The sequence below is a fragment of the Dendrobium catenatum genome, unplaced genomic scaffold, assembly GCF_001605985.2.
Source record: "Dendrobium catenatum unplaced genomic scaffold, ASM160598v2 fragScaff_scaffold_437, whole genome shotgun sequence".
Lineage (NCBI taxonomy): Eukaryota > Viridiplantae > Streptophyta > Magnoliopsida > Asparagales > Orchidaceae > Dendrobium > Dendrobium catenatum.
Window position 1 is genome coordinate 381,751 of NW_021318899.1, and position 24,450 is coordinate 406,200.

At 35.5% G+C, this 24,450-nt stretch overlaps 1 protein-coding gene across 1 annotated transcript in view; it reads right to left on the reverse strand.

Annotated features, from left to right (window-relative positions):
- LOC110099858 (translation initiation factor eIF-2B subunit epsilon) overlaps nucleotides 1–24,450 on the reverse strand; it is a 70,977-nt gene extending 46,527 nt beyond the window's left edge. The window contains exons 1-7 of the mRNA XM_020827150.2: nucleotides 24,211–24,450; nucleotides 23,880–24,113; nucleotides 17,933–18,247; nucleotides 16,152–16,259; nucleotides 7,947–8,139; nucleotides 4,598–4,860; nucleotides 469–598 (exon numbers count right to left, since the gene is read on the reverse strand). Of these exons, the coding sequence (XP_020682809.1) occupies nucleotides 469–598; nucleotides 4,598–4,860; nucleotides 7,947–8,139; nucleotides 16,152–16,259; nucleotides 17,933–18,247; nucleotides 23,880–24,113; nucleotides 24,211–24,342 (1,375 nt within the window). The 5' untranslated portion in view covers nucleotides 24,343–24,450. The remainder of the gene's footprint in view (nucleotides 1–468; nucleotides 599–4,597; nucleotides 4,861–7,946; nucleotides 8,140–16,151; nucleotides 16,260–17,932; nucleotides 18,248–23,879; nucleotides 24,114–24,210) is intronic.

Sequence of the window (24,450 nt, forward strand, 5' to 3'; positions counted from 1 at the left end):
AATTAAGTAAATGATGAAAATGATCCCAAGATATTAGGTGAGTCCATTTTAGTACAAGTTTTAATTAAGTATTCAATTGAGTCCCTAAACTCATCAATTTTGACTCAATTTTGTCCCGCCATCAATTTTGCTATTTTTTCAGACGAAAATTGGTTGAGAGAAACTTTCAATTAGGGGATTTTAGCCCATTTATGATCGATTTTACAACCACCTCAAACTAATGAGATAGACCCTAAATTCCCTTATGAAAAGCTTCCATTCACTCATTTTCATTTAAAAAAAAAGACAAAATTGGCAATAGGAATAAATTGGTACAGCTTAATTGAGTTGAGGGACTAAATCAAAAAGTTTGAAAAGTCTGGGACTTAAAATAGACGCATCAAAAAAATCTAGAGGCTAGTTTAATCATTTACACAATTTTGATTAAAGCATCCTAATAAATTAAATTTCCAAAGTATGAAATTTTACATGGGCTTTCTATAATTCCAGTATTAGCATCAGCATACTCCAATTCTTCATCACTATCCTGCTTGGATGGTTGTGGAAGAAGGGAAACTTTTGAGTAAGCAGGCACCACTATTTGCTGCCCAACTTCAACCTGGAAGAAAAATTTATTTGACGCAATCACAATCAAAAGAGTATTATGTATGTCAAAAAACAAAGCCCGTTCAGCTGCATATTTAACAAATCTGATACCATATATCAGCCAAACAGTAAATTTTAAACAAGCAAGCCAAAATCTAACTAGAATCAAATTTCTAAAAGTTAGCATTCTTTCAAATTAGAAAGTAAAAAGACGAAAGAATAGGGAGGGGCTTAGTGCTTCAAACAATAAAGGAAAAATTAGCATTGACACTTCAAAACACAAATATGCTAGCATAAACGAAAGTATAAGCAAAAGAAATACAATAGAAGCAACAAAAAAAGATTAGTTATCAACATCATCAACATTAGGCTTGTCCCAACTATTTGGGGTTCAGCACTATAAATACTCACTATAATCAACATTAGGCTTGTCCCAACTATTTGGGGTTCAGCACTATAAATACTCACTTTTATTCAATCTTATTGAGTGGTTGTCTGATTTGTTAAGCATATTGTTTGCAAATCTTGTTGAGCAACTTCCATTAAGATAATCTAATGTGAACAACTTTCCTTTTAATTCTCTTAAACTAATTTTATCATCTCATCTAAAAAGTACATTTTCTACCCTTCATTGCACATGTTCAAACTACCCAAGATTATTTCAACTACAATATCTTCCAAGATCTCACTCTAATCATTTTTTAATTTACCAATTATATCACACATCCAACTTAACATTCTTATTTTTATCACGTTCAACTTAAAAATCTATGATTTTTTTCTAGCCCAACATTCAAATCCATAAAACACCAACTTAAGCCTCAATAATATATCTTATCATACAAAACTACCAATGTACCATTGGGATTATCAGAAACCTTATTGCATCTAGAACAATTTTTTACATGGAAAATAAATCTCAAGGCACTTGTAAAAGACAAAACTCAAGATTAATTCAGGCCAACTTGACTAAACTTGTGCCCAAATTAGCTCCTGACTTCCACACATGCTTTGAAAATTCAACCAAACCAAATCACTGTCACTGCATGCCTTAACTAAGCAAATTGTGGATCAAATGGACCTAAATCTACTTGAACAGGACAAGATTAGACCGATGTACATGAGGAGGCTACAAATCTAGGAAGTAAAGGTGTTCTTAGAATCACCGTGAATGACATGCTCTACGTCACCACAAGTCATGTCTCAAAATAATCCTCATGGAACAAGAAACTACTACCCAACACTTTCATCAACATTTGTGTTTACTATTCTTGAATCTTAATGAAGAGGTGATGCACCCCCATCAAAAATCTTTCACTAATGAGCTAAATTAAACCTTGAATAGTCGCCTTCATTGAGATTGACAAAAATTGGAGATAATTTGATGAGTGTTTCATTTCAACATTAGTGTAATATGTATAAATTCTTAGGAGAGTGATGTAGAACCAAGCTAGACATGATTGGGGTGGGATTATTGATTTAATAGAGTTGTCAATTATGATCTCTCAATTAAGGAAATAGGAATTAAATCAAATTCCAAATCTGAAATTAATTTGGAGTAATTGATTGAGAGACTTTATTGGGAGGAGCAAAAAGGGGAAAGGGAGAGAGGGAGTGGCCGGCCCCTTCAATGGAGACTTGATTGGAGTGTTTTATGACTTGTCAATCCTAGGCTATCAATTATGGGAGGAAAAATTAAGGCCAATCTCCCATTAAATTCAAATTGGCATGATTGGTGGAGGTTCCCTAATATAAGTCATGTTATTTTAGGAAAGTTATTTCAGATTTTGAGCAAATTAAAATCTGATTTAAAAGTCACCCTAGTTTGCTGAGGTGTTTTTGATAATGTCCAAAAAAACATTAAAAGGTGAGATCAAAACTTACCTAAACATGTTTCCCCAATTTTTGTACATCACAAAAATGATCAAAAAAATTTTGTAACTTTTTTATTTTATTATGATCATATATAATAAAGTAATATTTATAAAACTATGGAAGATAATTATGGAGCATTGGTTACGACGTAATACTAATGTTTCTTAAAATCAATTTGGATTCATGCCGGTAGGTCTACTATGGAAGCTATACATTTATTGAAAAGTTTGATAGATAAGTATAGAGAGAATAAGGAGAATCTTCATATGATATTTATTTATTTAGAGAAAGCATATGATAAAGTTCCAAAAAGAAGTGTTATGGAGAGTTCTAGAAAAGTAAGGGATTAATAATGTTTATATTCAAGACATTAAGGATATGCATGCAGTAGTTGTTACTTGCGTTCAAATACTAGATGGTTTGAACAAGTATTTTCTTATTTATGTTGGATTACATCAAGGATCAGCCTTAAGCCCATATATTTTTGTTTTAGTCATGGATGTTCTCACTAGACATTTGCAAGAGGTCGTACCCTAATGTAAGCCTTTTGCAGATGATATTCTTCTTGTTGATAAGACTAGAGACAGAGTTGAAGGTAAACTTGAATTAAGGAGGTCAAACTTAAAGTCTAAAGATTTTCTTTTGAGTAGATTTAAAACTGAATATATAAAGTACAATTTTAGTAGTAATAGATCTAGTGGGGGGATTGTAATTCTGGGCAATCAAGTCATTAATAAGAGTACATGTTTTAAATATCTTGGGTCTATTACTCAGAGTGATGGTGAAATATATGAGAATATTATTAGCAGAATTCAAGTTAAATGGTTGAAGTGGAGGAATGCATCGAGCTTGTTGTGAGATAGAAAAGTCCCCCTCAAACTTAAGACAAAATTCTATAAGATAGTGGTGAGACCTACAATGTTTTATGGTGCAGAATATTGGCCATTAAAAAAGAAGCATAGTATTAAGTTAAGTGTTGCAGAGATGAGGATGCTCAGGTGGAACCAGTGGCTTTACTCTTAGAGACAAGATATGAAATGAGTATATACGTGAAAAGATTAGAGTAGCTCCAGTAGAATATAAGATTATAGAGGGTCGCCTTAGATGGTTTGCTCACATAAAACGGCGGCCTTCCGATGACCCGGTTAGGAAAGTAGATGTATTAGATTTTGCTAATGTGAAGAAACGTAGAGGTTGACCTAATAAGAGTTGGTTAGAAAATATAAGAAATGACATTTTCTTATTAGATTTAAATGAGAATTTGACTCTTAACATAACACAATGGAGAAAAAGAATTCATGTGGCCAACCCCACAGTGGGATAAAGGCTTGATGTTGTTGTTGTTGTTGTTGTTACTGCTAAAACTCTTGATTAATCAAAATTTGATAACCTTACTTCAAAGCTAGTAATGATCAACATATATTCCTATCTTGAAGGTGGAGTGTGGAAATATTGATCTTGCTTCACCTTGGCAATCTACAGCATCTATGGCCTTCCAGGTGACTTCACGACCCTTGCAAGCACTTACTCAGCTGGAAGTTATGCTCGTCAGCCATGTGATCAGCCATCTTGAAAATCTGCCACACTACTGCCTTCCATAAGCTGTCTGCCAACAATTATTTTCTAGTCTGGAATGATTTTTTAAATATGGACTTTCCTGTTAACTCCTCTTTATGGGGCTATATTTCTCACATAAATATTATATCAATTCTACCCATTGGAAAGCAAAAATATGTAGTATTCTTCTTTTGTATTTTTCAACAGTTTCACTCTTGAAGCATGAGCATTGAAGGGTATTTAACAAGATTATACAAGAAAATTACTAACAATAACTCCAAATGCCAGCTTCAGCTTATTGGCACTTCTCATCAGTATAAAGAAGAGTTCAAAATACTCCACGTCCACAATATTTCATGTGGCACACAAGATTTAAGCCCCAAACATTGCCTATAAGATGGATTTGCAAATTAGTGAAGCCAAGTACATCAAAGTGGTTAAACCAAATGTGTAGGCAATCATTCAGTTTACCCCACAGGTAGAAAGAGATAAATTTTCTCAAGACAAATTAAGAATGAATATGGATAATATTTCAGCCATAAATGAACGTCATCTTAACAATGATAAGAACTTCAATTACCTTAAAGGATAATATAACGCCTGGCTCGAGAACTACACCTGCCCTTAGGTGAACACCATCACAAACAAGAGCATGGCTTAATTTACATCCATCTTCAATTTTGACATTATCCCATATATAAGAACCTTCTATTGTAACATTGTGCCCGATTGTGCAACCTTGACCAATCACTGAATTAGATATAACAGCATTATCACCAACAGTGGTTGCATTACCAAGCACTGTAAAAGAATCAATATGTGCAGAGCGAGATTGGACAACCTCTGTAAAAATAAGTTAAATGTTAAAATCATTTACATAACAGACGCAAGTTCATAATAATGGGCTGATTAAAAACAATCAGATTCAAAAACAAAATCCACTATCAGAAGAAATAATAGGCGAGTTATGCGTTGTAATAGTCTGTTTTAAGGGCTTTGATCTGACGTTCCTAAATTTGAAAAAAAATCCTGCTTTATAGCAGATCTTGTGCATCGTTAGATTTTTTATTTTTTTAAGTTACAGGGCAATGTGTTCTCCCTTACATAAGCACAAGACAATGCTCTATACACTTTTTTGTCCAATATTTAGAGCTCATATTGTTAAAAAAGAAACTATTCCTAATCAATTAAATTTCAATAGAACCCTAGGTCAGTTGCTATCATTAATCCGTATGAATAACGTACTCTGAAGACCATGAGCATGCACCTCCACTTCCAGCCCCACATATTCGTCCAACAAAAAGAATGTGGTGCTTTAAAGTATCTAATATCCCAAAGATACTTTAGTGCACTAGACTTCCAGCAATGCTCTGTGTCAGAGTGCAATAGCACATAACACTATTTAAATTCTAACACTTAAAGACTTCTATGGAACCCTTTCATTTATGCATAAACATATGAGCAGTTGAGATTTTTTTTAAATTGAAAGATTATTATCATTCATTGATAGAATCACATACCATTATTTAAATGGTAGAATAGATACGTGATTTCACTTATGTGTATATTATTTTTTGTATCACAATAAAATTTGTGTAATACTTTTATTTAACTATTTCAATCATTTTTTGAGAGAAATACTTTTACTTCAATAAATCTTTAAAGTTGTTAATTTTCCTGTGCATTTGGAAGTTGTTTTCTAGCATACACTGAGAAAAAGAGCCAATAAATTGGCCTACGAACAATCAGAAAAATCTAACAACACTCTATTTCACGCCTATTTTAATAAGACGTACACCTTAATATCTCTAAAAATTTTGATAACATAATTAAATTACTTTTCGGTCAAACATTCTAAACGGCGATAAACAATGATATATACATTGTAAATTCAAGCATTTTCCAGAGCAACAATGTTAACCCAAGCCAAAACTTAACGATCACCGACAACAGAGCCTTGTTAGAATTCACATAATTGGAGAGAGAAAAGGATTCAATATTATTACACAAATTTATCCCTATTTATATATCTATGCAGGATATCTTAATAAAGAAAAAAATAAAGACAAAATTATTCATAATTGCGCTAATATAATCCTTCCTAAATCAGCCACCCGAATATGGAAGGAGATTGGCATAATCCAAGTGAGCCTCCCACGGATCTCCATCCTTGGCAGTGAGATCAAGGGCCTAAAGGGTGGTTGGGATTTTAACACTCCCCCTCAAGCTGGGGAATACAAATCAGTCATTCCTAGCTTGGTAATTAGTCCAGCAGAATTATCAAGTCCCTTAGTGTACCATAGTCTTCCATTTGGTCAAAATTTTGGGAGAATTAGCTTCAACGATAAATGATAGCAATGAAGGCTATATCAATCAAGCCTGTAGAGGAAGCAATGAAGGCTGAGTTGAACAATAGCCCTCAAGATATTGGAAATGGCAATAAAGGTCGGTGGTGGGGCAAAAGAGAAGGTGGATTAATTATCCTTTAAGTCTGTCTCCTTCTTGGTTCTCAAGGGAAGGTCTGCAATGAAGGCACGACAATATATGGCAAAATTCTGACAATGAAGGCCAGAGGTAGGAACATGCATTCCTCATAATTCTAGCAATAAAGGCCGGTAGAATGACCAATATTCCTCAAAATTCCAGCATTTTTATAGTAATGAAGACTATATGTTTGATTCTGCAAAGCAATGAAGGCTACCAAAAAATAAGATCCCTCTGATCTTTAGTTACGACAATAAAGGCCGATGTTTTTTTTTTCTCTTTTTTTATCAACGCTCTGAGATGAATTTTCTTCATACATTGTGATATCACAAGACTACTTTTAATTATATCAGAAATGAAGGCTGATTATATCAGCAATAAAGGCTATTTTGATTATATCAGTAATAAAGATTGATATTAGGTCTTAATCAGATCTTAAATCTGATTTAAGGCTTCTTGCTGCTGTCAACTCGGCGTCTCTACGGATCTAAGCGAATCAGAAAAAACGAAAGAATCTCCCGATCGAATCGTCTGAGCGAGTGTCTTCCTCTATGCGGGAGTCTTCAGGGCTCGTCGATGTTCGATTTTTGTCGTTGTTGTTCGGCTTCCTCTCGGTTTAATAATCTGAACTGAGCCGAGTCTTTAAAAACTCAAATCGAGCATAAGCTAGGGCGCACGCGAGAGGAGCTCTGTCTCCGTTCCGAATGAGCTCCTGGTTTCGACGTTGGCGTGAGAGCAGAACCGGTCCGCCCCTTGCGGCGTTTGTCTTCTTCGTTCTCATGCTTCGGTGTGAGATCAGGCGGTAATGCCCCCTCTGTTTCATTCGCAAGCTCTGACCTTGTCGTCAGCTCAGTCCGTGTCGTGCGCAAGGCTTTGTCCGGCTTTGTCTTCGTTGCTTCTTCGGCTCCTTCGTGGAGTTCGACTACGCTCCTTCGATGACTTTACATTCCTATGGGATCGGATGTTCCGATACTTGGATCGGGATACCAAGAAGTTCCCTTCCGGCCAGGATTTCTTCTTCTTTTCCCTCTTTGATCTTTCTACAACGGCAATGAAGGCCCTTGGCTCTGATACCCTGTTTCACATAATTGGAGAGAGAAAAAGGATTCAATTATTATTACACAAATTTATCCCTATTTATAGATCTATGTAGGATATCTTAATAAAGAAACAAATAAATACAAAATTATTCATAATTGCGCTAATATAATCCTTCCTAAATCAGCCACCCGAATATGGAAGGAGATTGGCATAATCCAAGTGCGCCTCCCACGGATCTCCATCATTGGCTGTGGGATCAAGGGCCTAAGGGATGGTTGGGATTTTAACAAGCCTAGATCCAGGACAGCAATAAAATGCAAAGACTTGAGGACTCAATTGTACGCATAAAAAAATCATGCTTCTAATTGCATTTCCCAATTTATAGCAAGTATTTTGAGCCATACCAGGAGCTTTATAGATTCCTTCTCTGTCTAACTTGATCTGCAAGCCATTCCCTAGATACTGCACATCTGGAACAAAAGGATATGTCCACCTCTGGAGTATGTCTTTGCTAATTGTATCGTAACTCCTGAAGTTGTCTACTCTTGCTGCATAGCTTGACTGAATCTCATGAGTAAAAATTTTGTATCCCATGATCTGTTTAAAGAATAATTTATCAAGCTTCAATGAAATCATGTCTCATTATATAAATTGCAAGATTCAAAATTGGATGAGTATGAATGTTTTCTCTAAAATTGATATTGGGGAATAAAACCGCACATGTGCATATCAAGTATAAGTGCATTTGTCACAAATAATAGAAGTCTTATCTTGACAACAAAATATGGAAATAGATTTCTTCAAGAGAAACAACATATGAAAGAGTGCCCTGGTGAAGTGACTTGAAGTAGAATGACATAGTCCTCAGATGGATTTATTTCATAATTATTTTTTTATTATTGGACCTGCTTTCTTTTCTTTCTCTTAGAAGGATAGTTTTGTAATTAGGAGAGTCTAGGTGTTACTAAGAGATGCTAGCCTATTCACCCCATCTTCTTAGAGAGAAAACAGCTTTTGGAGAGTTTATCTTCTAGTTACCCTGAATTTGGAAAGGATTCTCTTGTTCTTGGAAATGCAGACAAAGGGATATGTTTGTAGTGGAGTCCGGGACTAATCCACAAGCAATGCCAAACTCCTAAAAAATTCTGCAACAGTCACCAGACATTGGCAAGCAGCAAATGTTGACTAGGCAGAACCATGGGCACTAAAATGTTGTGGGTGTCTCTCTCTCTGGTGGAAGTCCAAGGGCTGCAGTAGCTCTGTCTGGTGCAAAAGGGCTCCCGGGGAACCTATTATAGAGAGAGAGTCCTTTACTGGTGGTCAGTTTCAGTACTCTCTTTCTTGCCTTCTGAACAGAAAAGGTGGTTTTTGTGGGACTTTAAGTGCTGATCTTGAATTTGGAGAAGTTGGACAGCACCAACAGCTGCTGGAAAACCTTGCCTTGGGGTGGCAGCAGCAGGAAGGACCACCAACAAGTAGATGGGTTGTTTTCCTTGGGAGTTTCAACCATTGCAATGCAATACGCATATTTCTACAATTTTGAGAATACACCCTCGGCAAAGAATTCTAAGGATCTACTCCAGAGTTTAGGTTTTGATATGCAGCCTGTCCTTTTTTTGTCTCGTAACAATTCAACATACTGTTATTACTGTAATACCCAACTAGCACATCATAAGCTTTCGTAGTAATCTAGTCAGCAGGACATTTAAATTTGAGGCTGATGCTTTTGCCAATAAAAAACACAGGATATACATTGGTGTTTCTAATTTTACATTATTATAGTTGCTCTTTTGTTTTACTCTATTTGACTGTAATCTTGTTTCTTCTTCGGTATCATGAAAATTTTCGTTTATATTCTTGTTGTTGTTGTTGTATTCATCACAAGGATTAGGTGGAAATTTCAATTAAATTTGATGCTGGAAGACCAATATCCATATGTGACAGATCTAACTAAATTGAATCTATTATGCAAAAGAATTGAGGTGTATATTAGGTCATAACTATTAAAATTGAACTTGGGTGGTGAAAATGGAGAACATTTTACAAGTTCGATGCAATCAAGAATATCTTAAAGATTAAGGGTGAGGCATTAGTTTCCCATCTTTAAGAGTACAGACATCAATCTAATGTTAGAATTAAGGTAAACTTAGATGAGTATTTCCTTTTCTGGAACATTGTATTCCTAAGAACATATTGGATATACGAAGCTTCATTAAACATTCAATTCAAAAATCAAATGTGAAAGCTAGCTGCATACCTTGTAAAGTAAAGTTTATCTTTCCAATCAAAGTTCATTCCTTAGAAACTCTACTGCCCAAACCTTAGGGCCATCATAAGAGAAATCAAAACAATTTCAAAATATCATCAATTGTGATAGCTAATTCATATCCAAAGATATCAATTCATCTAATTTTCAAATCAATAATGGGTTTCTATTCAAGCATTCCTCGCACTTCACTTTACAAATGTTATATGAAAATAATATAATAATTGGAAACCTTGGATAGGGTAAGACTATCACGCTATTTTCATTAAACTTTATTTGTCTTCCATAAAACATAATATCACATTCGTGACGTGGGTAGAAATACTACATAATTTTCTAAGATCTACCAATATCCCAAATGCTCCATGGATTGATTTAGCAATGAATTAATTTTTTAGCTTACCATGAACTTCCCGTGGACATGATTCCATATATATTTGGGTTGGTCAATAGATTTCAAGATGAGACACTGATGCCTCACATGTAGCAATAAAGGATATCTTGGAGATTGAAGGGTAGATTACACAACACTATAGTTAATTAGATATGTTATCTAAGTTCAAGTGTTAGCAACAAAAAAGATTCGCTAATTGTTCATTAATTGTGATAAGAATAAACATATTAAAAATTTAAGATATGATAGAATTAGAGTCGATTATGTTAGAAAGATAAGAAGGGTAACACCTATCAAGGGTTAAGTAGAGTAAAATAGACAAAAGTGTTTGGGAATGTGCAAGATAGGAAAATATGCACCTAAAGATAAGTAAATAAAATTGATGTGAAAAGAATAGGAAGAAAAAAGGGTAGACCCTCAAATCCTAATTTTATTTTATTATACCTTGAAAAAAATAAATTTTTTTAGAAGTTTCAAAATCACAATTTTGTAGAATTGATTTAGCTATAATGAAAAGCAAATGATAGACTAATGAGTGAACAAAAAGATTAAGTGGATACATCCCTGCATACATTAGGTAGAAAAGAAAAAAAAAAAGAGAGATTAAGTGAAAGAAAGAAAAGAACAAGAAATACACAAAAGGCTACATTGCTAGGGGATGTGAGAAAAAACTTGTATAAATTTAAGTTAATAGTTTATGAAGTGGTCAATAAATATGATGAAAAGAACGATTCATAAAGCCAGCTATTAAAAGTTGTAATAAGACTAATGGATGATGATGATAAACCATCAAAAAATATTTCAAGTGCAAGAAATCCTTCTTTCATAAATAGAAATTTTTTGCGTGCAAAATATTGTTAGCAATTATTCTTTCGAAAACGAACTAGTAAATGATAAGAGCAAGAAACTCTAGCTCTGAAGGATGTTAATGAAATTCTTTAGACTGTGCATCACACTAATATCTAGATAGACATGAAATGACAGTCTTAAAAGCTGGTCATAAACTAAACCTAATCATGGATCCAAAGGATGCTATGCCTAGCCCCAAACAAGTAGGAAAAACATTATTTACCATACAAAGGTTAATTTGAGATTAGAAATTGGTGACGAACCGAAAAATTCTGGAAGAAAAGTGCTTGATAAGGTTATAGTAGAAATCATGTATTAGGATAAATTAAACAGGTCCTTTAGGTTCACCCAATCCTAGGTCCATAGATTTGAAACGAGAAAATGACCAAAATGATCCTTCAACTCTTTGTGAGGGACCAAAATTGTCTCCAACTCTTTTGAGGGATAAATTTGGTCTCTCAACTCCTTAAAAATTGGCCTTTTTCGGTCCTAACATCAATTTTTTGGGATTAATGGTGTTACATCAAGGGGTATTTTAGTCTTTTTTATTTAAACTATTTATAAATTAATTTTGCTTTAGTCTTTGATGTTCTCACTAGACATTTGCAAGAGGTTGTTGATGGGGACATCGAATGGAAAGTCTATCGAAGACGTGGCTGTAGATCAACAGCCATGATTTATCCGATGTATTTTTTTTTTATGTTTATGTTTTTTTATTTATTGATGTAATTTTTCTTTTATTAGTTTTCCCTTTTTACCCTTGCTTAAGGGAATGAGTTTTGTAAGCCCTTGAGGGCATATTAGTCCTTTTTATTTTGAGTCCTTGTAGGAGGCTATTTAAAGCCCCCCTTTGTTCTATTTTGGTTAATTAATGATTATTATGAGAATTTGCTTGCACTTGTGTTTGGAGAGCGTTTGAGAGTTCTTGGAGAGAACTTTGGAAAGATCCCTTGGAGAGGGAGATTGGCGCATCACCCACCAACCTTGGAGACGGCCGGTTTTGTGATCTCATATCTTCGATTTCCCTTAACTCTATCTCCCACCTTTTCTTCACGATCTTACTTCTCCCTAGTCGTTTCCTTCCACCCACCAAAACACCGCCAACATCTCCACCTTGCCACCGTCCCCTTACCCGCCCCCATTCAAGCCACCGGCCTCACCCGCCCCATCCCCCATTGCCTACTTTGGATAATTCCTAATTTTGGATTGCCATAATTTAGTTGGTCTTTGAATTCAAATTCTTTCCTAAATTATAAAATCTATTTTAGGAATCAAATTTTCCCTCCATTGGATTTTGAATTAATTAGGATGACTTAATCCATTCTAAATCCAATCTCCAAAATTAAGGAAGCATTAAAGCCTCCTTAATTCCCTCCCTCTCACCCCTAGCCGCCGGCCATATTGGGCTAAACCGCCGGCCCCACTCCACTTGCCTCCCTTTGGATCTTCTAATTTAGTTTAAATTAATTTGGAATAAATTTGGAATCCAAATTAATTAAATTCAAGATTCAAATCCTTTCCTATTTGCATGAATCTATTTTAGGAAAGTTCTTAAATTAAATCCCTTTGAGTTTCAAATTCAAATCAGATTTATTAAAATACTTTCTTAATTCCTAAAGCCTTAAATAAGTAATCCAATTTATCTCCCCAATCTCCTCCCTCATCATTAAGCCGCCGGTCCCCCCTCTATAATAAATGCAATGATTTATTTCCTAAACCCCCTCCTCCTCGCTTGGAAATAAATTCAAATCAGCCTCTATCTCCCCAAAGCCGAAATCTCCCAAGGCCCCCATACTCATTTCTTTCCTCAAATCACCCTCCTCCCCACTTGGAAACATTTCCAAATCATGCCTTCAGCTATCCGTCTCCTTCCCATGTATCTGGACAAGCTTCTTTCCTCCAAAACGCTCCCTCACAGCCCATCCAACTTCAGATTTCTGCTTCTCAAGCTTGCTGCCAGAAATTCCTGCACCTGAACTTGATTTTCCACCTACCGGAAGGCTCATTAACTGCTGCCCTAGGAGGACAGCCCGCTGTCCCGTAATTCTCACCAGCCCCTTTTACTATGATATCATAATAGAGACCCTTCCTTGCTGACCAGAACTTCCCAAGGTCTGAAACTACAACTTCTAGCATTGATGGCTGACCCGGAACTAGATTCCGGCATTGTTTTCGTTGTCCACCTCCTTTGACTTCAACCCGGAGATTGACGGTTCCGTGGAACAATACGTTGATCGCATCCTTCTTTCTTTGTCCTAGCCGAAGCAACCAACGAACAGTTATCGGACATCGAGTGGAGCATCACCGCGGGGTCTCAATGAAGATGAACTTCTCCCCTTGTTCATGTATCATCCTATTCTACTAACCTTGTAGGAGATGTTCTAAGCAAAGAATCGTGCAGCGCTTATCCCCTCCGCCTAGTAAACGTAGGGTTGTTTTCATCTATGTTACTAAGCTTTCTTTGTTAGATTAGGGTTTATGTTGAAAACTACTTCGTTTGCATTGTTTTGAATTTCCTAAACATTTTAAATTGGTTTAGCATTCTTATGTAACTTGGCCTAAACGGATGTGACCATTTGTTGGTTTTCTTTTTTTGTTTTTTATTGCTAATAACTTAAATGGTGTTGCTCTTTAAATTATTGTGCAAACTTTCCTTTCAAGCATTGTAGTTCTACATCAGTTGTACCCTGGTGTATGCTTTTGCTGATGATATTCTTCTTGTTGATAAGACTGAAGAGGGAGTTGAAGGTAAACTTGAATTATGGAGGTCAGCCTTAGAGCCTAAAGGCTTTCGTTTGAGTGGATTTAAAATTGAATATATGGAATGAAATTTTAGTAATAATAGTTCTAGTGGGGGATTGTGACTTTGGGTGAGCATGTCATTAATAAGAGCACACGTTTTAGATATATTGGGTCTATTGTTCAAAATGATGGTGAAATAGATGAGGATATTATTAGTAGAATTCTGTTAGACCGGTCCAGCCGATCCCGCCGGTCCCGTATGTACTGGATCAAGTGAAAATATGGGTGGATGTATCCCCCTCTATGTGCTGCCGACCTAACCGCCAGATCTCCTAGAGTCGATTAGGAAGGATTTTTGAAGGAAGTAGGAGGAAAATTTGAATGTAGGGACTGTTTAGGGATTTCCATTTGATTTGTATGCATTAAATAGTTTGTTTTCCTAGGATTAGGACATCTTGAATTTGGGCTGAATTTTGAGATCTCTTAGATTTAGGCTTTTTTTTGGGCTCCAACGGCATCTAGAGATTTGGGAGAGACTGATCCTCCTCTCGATTAGAGGATCAATTGTATCTTGCTATTTTCCGTTCCCTTTCATCAAATAATACAATTATCTATTGTTTTCGTGTTTTTTGTGTGAATTTGTGTGGAGTAATCTTGTTGTTTTCCGAAGATTGATAGAAAATATTTGAGATCTACAAATGTTTCTTATCAAATTCAAGTTGGATAGTTGAAGTCGAGGAATGCGTTAGGCTTGTTGTGTGATAGAAAATTCCCTCTCGGACCTAAGGGAAAATTTTATAAGATGGTGGTTAGACCTACAATGCTTTATGGTGCAAAATGTTGGTCATTAAAATAGATGCATAATATTAAGTTAAGTGTTGCAGAGATGAGGATGCTCAAGTGGATGAGTGGCTTTACTCTTAGAGACAGAATACGAAATGAGCATATATGTGAAAAGGTTGGAGTATTTCCAGTGGAAGATAAGATTAGAGAGTTGTATTAGATGGTTTGGAAACATAAAATGGTGGCCTTCCGATGACCTGGTTAGGAAAGTAGATGTATTATATTTGACTTATGTTAAGAAGGGTAGACCTAAAAAGACTTGGTTAGAAAATATTAGAAATGACCTTTCTTTATTAGATTTAAATGAGAATTTAACTTTTAATATGGCACAATAGAGAACAAGAGAAGCCTGCAATGCTTTATGGTGCCGAATGTTGGCCATTAAAAGAGAAGCATAATACTAAGTTAAGTGTGGCAGAGATGAGGATGCTCAGGTGGATGAGTGGCTTTACCCTCAGAGATAGGATACGAAATGAGCATAAACGTGAAAAGGTTGGAGTAGCTCCAGTAGAAGATAAGATTAGAGAGAGTCGCCTTAGATGGTTTGGTCACGTAAAACGGCGGCCTTCCGATGACCCGGTTAGGAGAGTAGACGTATTAGATTTGACTTATATTATTATTTTTTTTTAAATACTATTACTTGAAAATTATATTTAATAAATAATTTAATTAAATAATGACTAAAATATCCCTTTATTTAACACCATTAATCCAAAAGTTGATGTTAATACCAAAAAGTCCCCTTTTAAGGAGTTGGGGGACCAAATTGGTCTCTTAAAAAAATTAGGGACTATTTTGGTCCCTCACAAAGAGTTGAATGACCATTTTGGTTATTTTCTCAATTTGAAACATACATGGTAATCCCTTCAAAATGAGAGTTATAGAAACTACAGTGTCGTTTTATGAAGATTCCTGATCAGTATAAACTCGAAGGGTTGGTAACAGCCCTTTGCCATTTTCTGACCAAAAGATACTCAACATCAGTGCATCATAAAGAAGCTCGCTATGGCATAAGATTGAAAATCATTCTCTAATCGCCATTCTTATAAAGGCCTAGTATTAGCTATAAGCAACATAAGTCAGTATACTTACTAGACCACAGATCAGCAACAACTGTATATCCTTGCATATTATTAATAAAGGGAGTGAACTCTTCCTGATTTACATATTCGAAAGTTCATTATTTCAAATGAAACTACAAACTAAGCATGATTGTCATCAAGCATGACATAAAATTATTGCACAAGCAGAGGGTGGTTAGCGCACTAAGGCAAATAAGCTTATAGAACAAGCAAAATCATAGATAATGAATTGCAGTGAAATACTAAACCTTATATTAAATGGAGAATGATGAAAAGAATATTGTGTCCATAAACTGAAATCAACTAGCAAAAATGTTAAAAAAACAGTGAAATTGAATGGTGTCCATAATGAGGAATTCTTCAATATTCAAGTAAGGTGCAGGCATACTAACCGTAATTGAGATTGACTATAGCAATAATAAAAATATCTTACATCATCAATTAGTAGACCCTTCACAAAATGACGGCGCAGATGTTGGTAGTCAAAGTTATCGGTAAAAAGACTGAGAACTTCAGGAGAGCAAATATCAATGTAGCAATCCTGCACAGCGAATCAGAAATTTATTAAAATGAATATATGAAGATAGAATGAAAATGTAAATTATATGGTAAGTTTATCCTTTTTTTCTGTCCATTTAGTCAAAAATCTATGAACTCCAATCTGGCACATCTATTACAAAGTCTGAGCAGGAAGCACTGAATAATGCCAAATGGTACATCATGTAAATCCTCAAATTGTTACAACCAAAAAAAGCACGCAGACAGAATAATTCAAACAGTACACCTTGTTCTATAATAAGAAAACTAGCATCCATAAACTGAATTCTATAATAAGAAAACTAGCATCCATAAACTGAACACGAAGCCAAGAGCACAGCAACGTGAGAGGGAAACTACAATTGCAAAATTGTCACTATCTTTGTGAAATCAATAAGTAGAAGACATGAACAACCATCAATGAGTGATTGGTACTTTCTAATATCAATCCACCATTTGTTCAAATTTAGTAGTTCACAATGTAGCAATGTAGCAGCTAATCAGAAAAAATCTCCATTCTCAAACGCCTCAAAGTGGAAATTACCTTTAATTTCAACAGACAATAATAAATCTGTTTTCAAGCTATTACTATAAGCAGTGAATAGTAAAGATGTTACATGCAATTCTCCAAAGCATTCCAATGCAATACAATTGGAGAATAGAACACAGCATAATATTTCCTGACAACAGCATCCACCACAATTTGATGGCATTTTCCTACATGATTTATGCTGAAGTTGGAGCATGCTCAAGATAACGGAGCCGTTTCTCTACACAAGTGCATGGGTGGGGTATTTCAAGATTGACAGGTCCTTTATAGATGGTTAGTAGAAAAAATGACAAACAAAATAAATAAGCACTTGGTATCCACAAGGGTTTCTAAATTTGCGTTGTACAATAGAGAATGCAGGAAATCACAGTTATAGTTCTGGACAACAAACTTGCACGAGAACCATTTTCAACTAGCAAAGCAGCTTAGTCCAACCTCTCTAACAATACTATCTTGATCTCAAAAGCACAATTTGCTTGGTTAATGGAAGGTTGGTTGACAAAGGACAAAAGAAATAAAAAACTGAAAAATCCAGTATTGGCTAAGCAGTATTATATAAATCTCATCTATAATGAATGAAAGGTTGCACTGGGTGTACAATATGACATTAGCCTTCATACAGGTATTAAGGATGGCATCCCCCATAACTTAAACCTAATGTTAAAAGATACACGTAGAAAACAAAAGATATCTCCATACATCAATTAAAAAAATTTCAATGAAAAACAAGTGCCCGAGGTTTAGGTAAAATGTTCAAACAAATACATTACTAATTAGGAAATTTAATTAAGTCAACATAACAAAAAAAGGAACAAAAACAAAGCTATACAGCATAAATGAATGAACAAACGACCTCAAAGAAATAACATTAAATGTTTAAAAGAAAACATGTTGCAACTTAAGATCATTTCTATCAATGTATGTTAGATAAGTTTCACATTTCACACTGGTATTTAGTAACCACTATGCCATTGCTTCACTATTAACCTGTTAACCAATGTTGTTTACTGGAAAAAAAAAATTAAATCATAAGCCTTCAGAGATTTGAAGGGATGATGAATCTAAAGAGAAAAAGAAAGAAAAAGAAAAACTATAAAATCTATAAGTTGGGAAAATGGAAAGCAAACCTGCTTATCATTATGTAAAGACAGAGCGGATTTATCAGCAAGCAACATCTTATCAAGGGAGATGAGATGCTGTGAGAGGTCCACCTTGTCCTCATAGTAAAGTAGTTCTTTAGTGCCAGGGTCAATAGCCATAATAATTTCATCATTCCCAAGACGGGTTTGATGTGTCAGTGCTGAAGGCTTTGAATGTTTGATAACCATGGTCATTATAGCAAGAGGGTCCTTCTTCCTCCTGTCTTTGTGTTCACTAAGTGCTTTTGCTAAACTCATGTTGCTAACCGTATCACCGCTTATGAGAATAAAATCTCCCCGTATCTTTAAAAAGAAGAAAACATGGTGCGATTAGTTTCCATAAGAAATGAAGTCTATATAAAAAATAGCATTCAAATTATCAAACACATGCAGATGAACTCACAAGAAAAAAATTCCACAAAACCTTCCAGCCTTAGTTACCTATTTTCACACTACCAAGGAGAAAAAAAAAACTTCAATGAACTTAATAGTTGTATGCTGCCGTTACATAAATACAATAACAGGTTTATATAAAATTGACTCCTGACCTTCCGGGTCCTTTGCCTGCACACGTGTTTGTATTCATAGAAAACATGCAAACACATTAACATGTGGATATAAACACAATAATACGAGTTTGCAGTCTGCACTTGTAGAAACACAAGCAAATACAATAACTGGTGGATATAAACTCTACCAGGATATAAAACAATCATGTACCTACATTCATAAGCCTTAAAACTCTTCACGTGACACCAAAGTTTTTTTTTTTTTTTGGAAGACATCTTAAATACATGGGTAGAATATGCTATAAAAACACTGAAGTAACAACAAGGACAAAGAATTCAAAAATGATTATCAAAATCAGATAAAAACGTTAGCATTCTTCGAACATGGAATCAGCAAGCACTACGTGATATGACTACAAATAACATCAGCATCGGTACAACCAATAACATGTAGTAACCTTAGGATACGATTTTTAGGTGATATCCACGCAACAATAACATAGATGAAGAAGTGAGAATTGCAGCACATATGAAGCTTAATAACATAGAATGAATGCATAAAGGTGCACTGATAAATTAAGAAATAGCATCATATTCAAGAACAGTAAAGAAGAAAGATCTAATAAAGTTGCACTAGCCGTTTATGAGAATGATAACTGAATTAGTTTCCGGTGCAAATAGTCAGACCACCCCTCAAAATAAGAATCTTGAAAACATATCTTCCAAGTATTTTGGCTTAGAGGTACATATTTCATAATCTAGTAACATATAATGCAAAAAATGCACTTAATTAACTACAAGGAACTAAAACAGCATGAAGATTGATTATTTCTAGCAGATAGCTATCAATGGCACAAAGGACATTGAAATATAAGGTATATTTTTAAGTGGATATCATCTCCAGTAATAACTATCAAATATGATATTAAAACCTTACCAAAGAAACCACATGGCTGACTGACTTTTGGAAACGTATTTAGTAGCTTTTCCTTTAAAAAAAAATACTGAAATTAAAACAATTTGTGTTGGAAGGAAAGTGGTCGGCCATGCAGCATAGCAGTTGGCCTTCTGAGAGCTGCAGTAACTTCATTTCTTTCAGCAAGCAAAACAATATTACGGAATTAATATGTTAGTAGTGTTGTTGGCATAGCCTTTGCGGGTCCTTTTTATAATTATATTTAGAAGTGTATAAGCTTCATAAAGGGCATTAAAACAGAATGAAGATTAATTATAAATCACATAAAAATGGAAGGCACATTTTCAAGAGGATATCGTCTCCACGAATAACTACAAAATCGTGGTATTAAAACCTTACCAAAGAAACCTTGACTTTTTCGGAATGGTTTTCAATTTCTTTGCTTTAAAAAAAATAAATTATAGCAAGTTTTATTAAAAAAAAAAGTTTATGCAATGCAGCATAGTAGTTGCTCCTCTCTGCCAGAATTGCCGTGACTTCTTTTAGTTCAACAAACAAACCAGTATTACTGAACTAAAATATAAGTATTGTTGTTGATATAGCCTTGGGGTATCCTTTTCATAATTAAATTTTATTATTAGGAGGGTATAAGCTTTATTAAGGGAGCCAGCCTATTTATACCCGCATTCCCTTAGAGAGGGGCAGATTTGGGGTAGTTTATTTCAGGTTTATCCTTATTTGGGGAGGATCCCAAGTCTGGAGCAAATGTGGTGGGAAAAGGTGTTCATAGTGGAGTTTAGAATTCTTCCACCATCGGCGTCAAGCTCTTGCCCTTGTCTAAAGCGAACAAACATTAGGCGGTAGCTGTTTGCATCGAACAATGGCATACTAATGCAAGACTAAAATGTTTTTTAAATGGATGCGTTAAGAATTGCACGATTTCTTGAGTAAGCAAGTAAGATTAAAAATGTTAGCAATCAAAACAACAATAAAAAATAAAAGATGGGTGCCTACATTTAGGCTAAGCCACATGCCAAGCACTTGGAGAATCAAAACAAGTTAAAAATTCAATAACATGCAAAGTAAATAGCTTTCAACAAAATCCCTAATCTAACAATTAGATTAGAAGCATAGAAAGTGCACTCAATCCTACATTTACTAAGCTTTGACAACGGCGAAACAAAATCTTACGTTTACTAAGCTTAGGCATAAGGTGAAACTCGGCTCCTTGTGATTCATCATCACCTACAAGATTAGGGGATTAGAAAGATAATTTAAGAGGGGGAGAAGTTCACCTTAGTCAAAGTCCGGAAACAAGTAGTCGAGATGTGGAAGAAGTTCTTCGTAGTTTTCTTGAAGGTTCAACTTAGAGAGAAAGTAGTTTCTCTAGTGTTGAAGTGTTGAGCACGCTAGTTGGTACTTCCCTTGAAGGCTCCTATTGAGAGGGAGGAGCTTATCTCGCAAACCCTCAAGGAAGGAGATGGATTAAGTGGCCGGCTATGAGGAAAGAGGGTTTGGGAAACTGGGTTTCAGATTTTGGGAGGTTTAGGTGGAGGGAAAATACAATTCAAGCACCTCTTAATTATCCTCTTGATCCTCTTGGTTGAGAATAATTAAAGGAAGGAGAGAATAGAGAGGGGGGCCAGCGGGCATGAAAGTAGGGAGGATGTTAATTGATTTTCAATTGGAGAAGTTCTCCAATGGAAATAAATTAATTAGGTGGGGCTAGGGGGGGGAATTCGGCCAAAGGGAGGTGGGGAAATTTGAATTGCTTCCAAAGAGGGGAATTTGGGATTTAAGAAATAATTTCCTAATCGAAACTATAAGGGGCCGACGGTATTGATAGCCATGGGGGGAATTAATGGGAGGGATTAAGGGTTGCTTAATTTGGTTATAAGAAATAGGAAATGTTTTAATTAAATCCAAATGAATTTGAAATTCAAATAGGCTTTAATTTGAAAACTTTCCTAAAATAAATTTCTTAAATTAGGAAAGAAAATTTCAACTTCAAATTGCTTTGAGATTTGAAACTTAAATCTTTCCCAAATTAAGAATATTCATTTATGGCAAGTATTCATGTAGGGATTTGAATTTTGGAGGGAAGGGGAAGGAGAGGAGGCTGGCAGTTTGGTGGGTTGGAGGGGGAAATTTCGGTGGGGAGTGAAGAGGTTGTGGTTCGTGAATGAGGTGGAGATGGATTGAAGTTACCCGTGGCAAGGGGGGAGTTTTATGGTGATCGGCGGCTTGAAGACGATGGACATCACAAAATTAAAAGACGACAATGCCCCTAGGGCTTACATATGACCTCCCTTAATAGAAGGGTACAATGGGAAAATAATAAAGCAAACTAATAAAGCAAATATAATATGACATCATAAATAAAAAATTACATAAAATAACTCATAAATACAATGACTCAATCGTGGTCGTAGATCGACGGCCACGTCTCTGATAGACTCTCCATGATATGATGTCCCCATCACATACTGTCAAACATTATGGTCTTCTTGGAGGTGCAGTCCTAGGAAGAAGGCACCCAATTGCATAATTCATAAAGAAATTAAATAAAATGCGACACAAATACTCCACGCATGATAAATAATTCAATGCCATTGTCCAAGCCTTAGAATATGAGAATCATTATCTTTTATCTAATGAGTTCATTTTGTATTACAATCACAAAACTATTAAGTACCTACATAATCAAAATAAACTCGATGGTAGGCAGGTTAAGTGATTCAAATTTCTTTTATCTTTTCATTATAATTAAAACAGAAAGCTGTTATTCAAAACAAGATTGTGGATGCTCTTAGTTGCTGACATTCCCTTCTTAGTACACTTCAGCCTAAGGTCGTTGGTTTTGAGATAATAAAAGACCTCTTTATTCTAGAAGTTGTAGATTTTGTAAGGAAATGGCAACTATGTCAATAAGGAACCTTTTTTTTTTTTCAAATTCAATATAGGCATTTGTTTTTTGGCAATTAAGTTTGTATTCCACGATGTATTCTATAAGACCTCATGTTTAATTTCATGAAGTTTGGTTAGAAGGACATTTTGGGCATGACAATTCCACCTCCTTGGTCAAGTGAATTTTTTTTACCTTTTACAACTCATTTGTGGTTGGGCATGCCAAGTATGTCATATATGATGACAAGAGTCAAAAGATTGAATTATACATCTCGCCATTGGTACCCGAGTCATCATGAACAAATATGAGAATGGATTTTATGGTTGAACTTATAAATATTTAGAGACATGAAGGTTCAACTACAATAGTTATAGACCATTTTTTCAAAATGGCCCATTTTGTCCCTTGGCATAAAACACATGATGCTTCCTATATTTGATCTCTATTTTGAGATATTTTACACTTAAATAGTGTTTCTAAAACTATCACATATCACAATTGATCATGATATTCAAATTATGGGTCTTTTTTTGAAAAATATTATAACGGACGCTAGGTACCAAACTTTAATGTAATTCTACAACTCATCCGCAAATTGAAGGTCATATAGAGGTTGTTAATTGTGGCCTCAACAATCTAGTGTTGTTTTGTCATAAATAATATCAAGCAATGAGGTATTACTTTAGCCCAAGCTTAACTAGTAATAAATCAATTAGTGAAACAACAGGACGCGGTCCTTTTGAAGTAGTTGACGACTAGAATCCTATTGCACCCTTAGAGCTGACTTCATTCATTACAAACACAATGGGATAACAAAATCAAGAAACCATATCAACAGGTTAGGGATATGATCACAAAGAAAAACACCAAATATCAAAAGTAGGATAACTCGTTAATTGTTTTTAAAGGAGGTGATCAAGTGTTAATTCGATTATAAGTAACAGTTTCCTCCAAAACCTTATTGAAACTTAAACCCAAAGTTGAGCGTCCTTCTCGGGTCATAAAATGTATTGGAGAGAATTCATATCAATTTGATATATCAAGGGAGGTCATAAAAAGTATTGGAGAGAATGCATATCAAATTGATATATCAGGGGATATAAACATCTCTACGACATTCGAAGTTGTTGATTCACACACCATTACAAACAACAAGGTGTTCAATGCATCAAGGACATGTATTTGAGGATCCCTTTTAAAATAATTTTTTATTATTAGAACTTTTTTTTTCTTCTTCTTCTTCTTATAGAGGCAGTTTTGTAATTAGGAATCTGTAAGCTTTATTAAGGGGCCTAGCTTTACCCACATCACTCAAAGATAATTTTTGAGTAGTTTCTTTCAGGCTAATCCTGGCTTGGGTATGATTCTCTAAGTTATGGATGAAAAGTGGTACGGCACTCCACCGCCATTGACTCCAAGCTCCTACACTTCTCTACCGATCACCTAAGGCAAACAGCAGGTGTTGGTTGTTTGATACAAACAGTACCTCACATTAGGTTCATATGATCCCCTTGGGGTGCAATCCACGAGCGAAAACCCTTCAATCAGGCATCGGCGATAAAATGAAATGCACCATAATTTAGAAAAAAATCAGCCACTTACAATTCCGTGAGTATAGATGACACGGAGGGCATCTCCGGCACTGATGGCATCGTGAGATTCGATGGTGGTAACAGAGAACGCGCCAGGCTGCTTCGTCCACTGAGAATTTTCCAGATAGCTTTTCACCTGCTGAGAGTGAGCGCAGCAGAAAACAAATACTTCCTCGACCCCAACGGACTCCAGCCAGGCAAGGGTATACTCGATCATCGGGGCGTTCACCAGTGGCAATAGCACCTTGAGAATAAACAAGTGGTGGAGAAGCTCTTAAGAAGAATACACAATCATCCTCAGGCGCAGAAGAGGTGGTAGAGTTGGGGTTTGGATTTAAAACCTTGGGACGCTCGAGCGTTATTGGGCGGAACTTCTGAGCAAAGCTGTCAGCGAGTAGGACAGCCTGGAGAACGGTGCGGGTGAGCTCCTCTGGGTCGTCAGAGGATGTACGGTGGGTCTTCTTCTGCGCCATCGCAGGAGCATTAGCCGGCAGAGACGGAGACGGAGACGGAGACGGAGACGAGAGGAGGGTGAAATTGTTTTCAGAATCTACTCCAAACGAAACTTACTCGGAGACTTC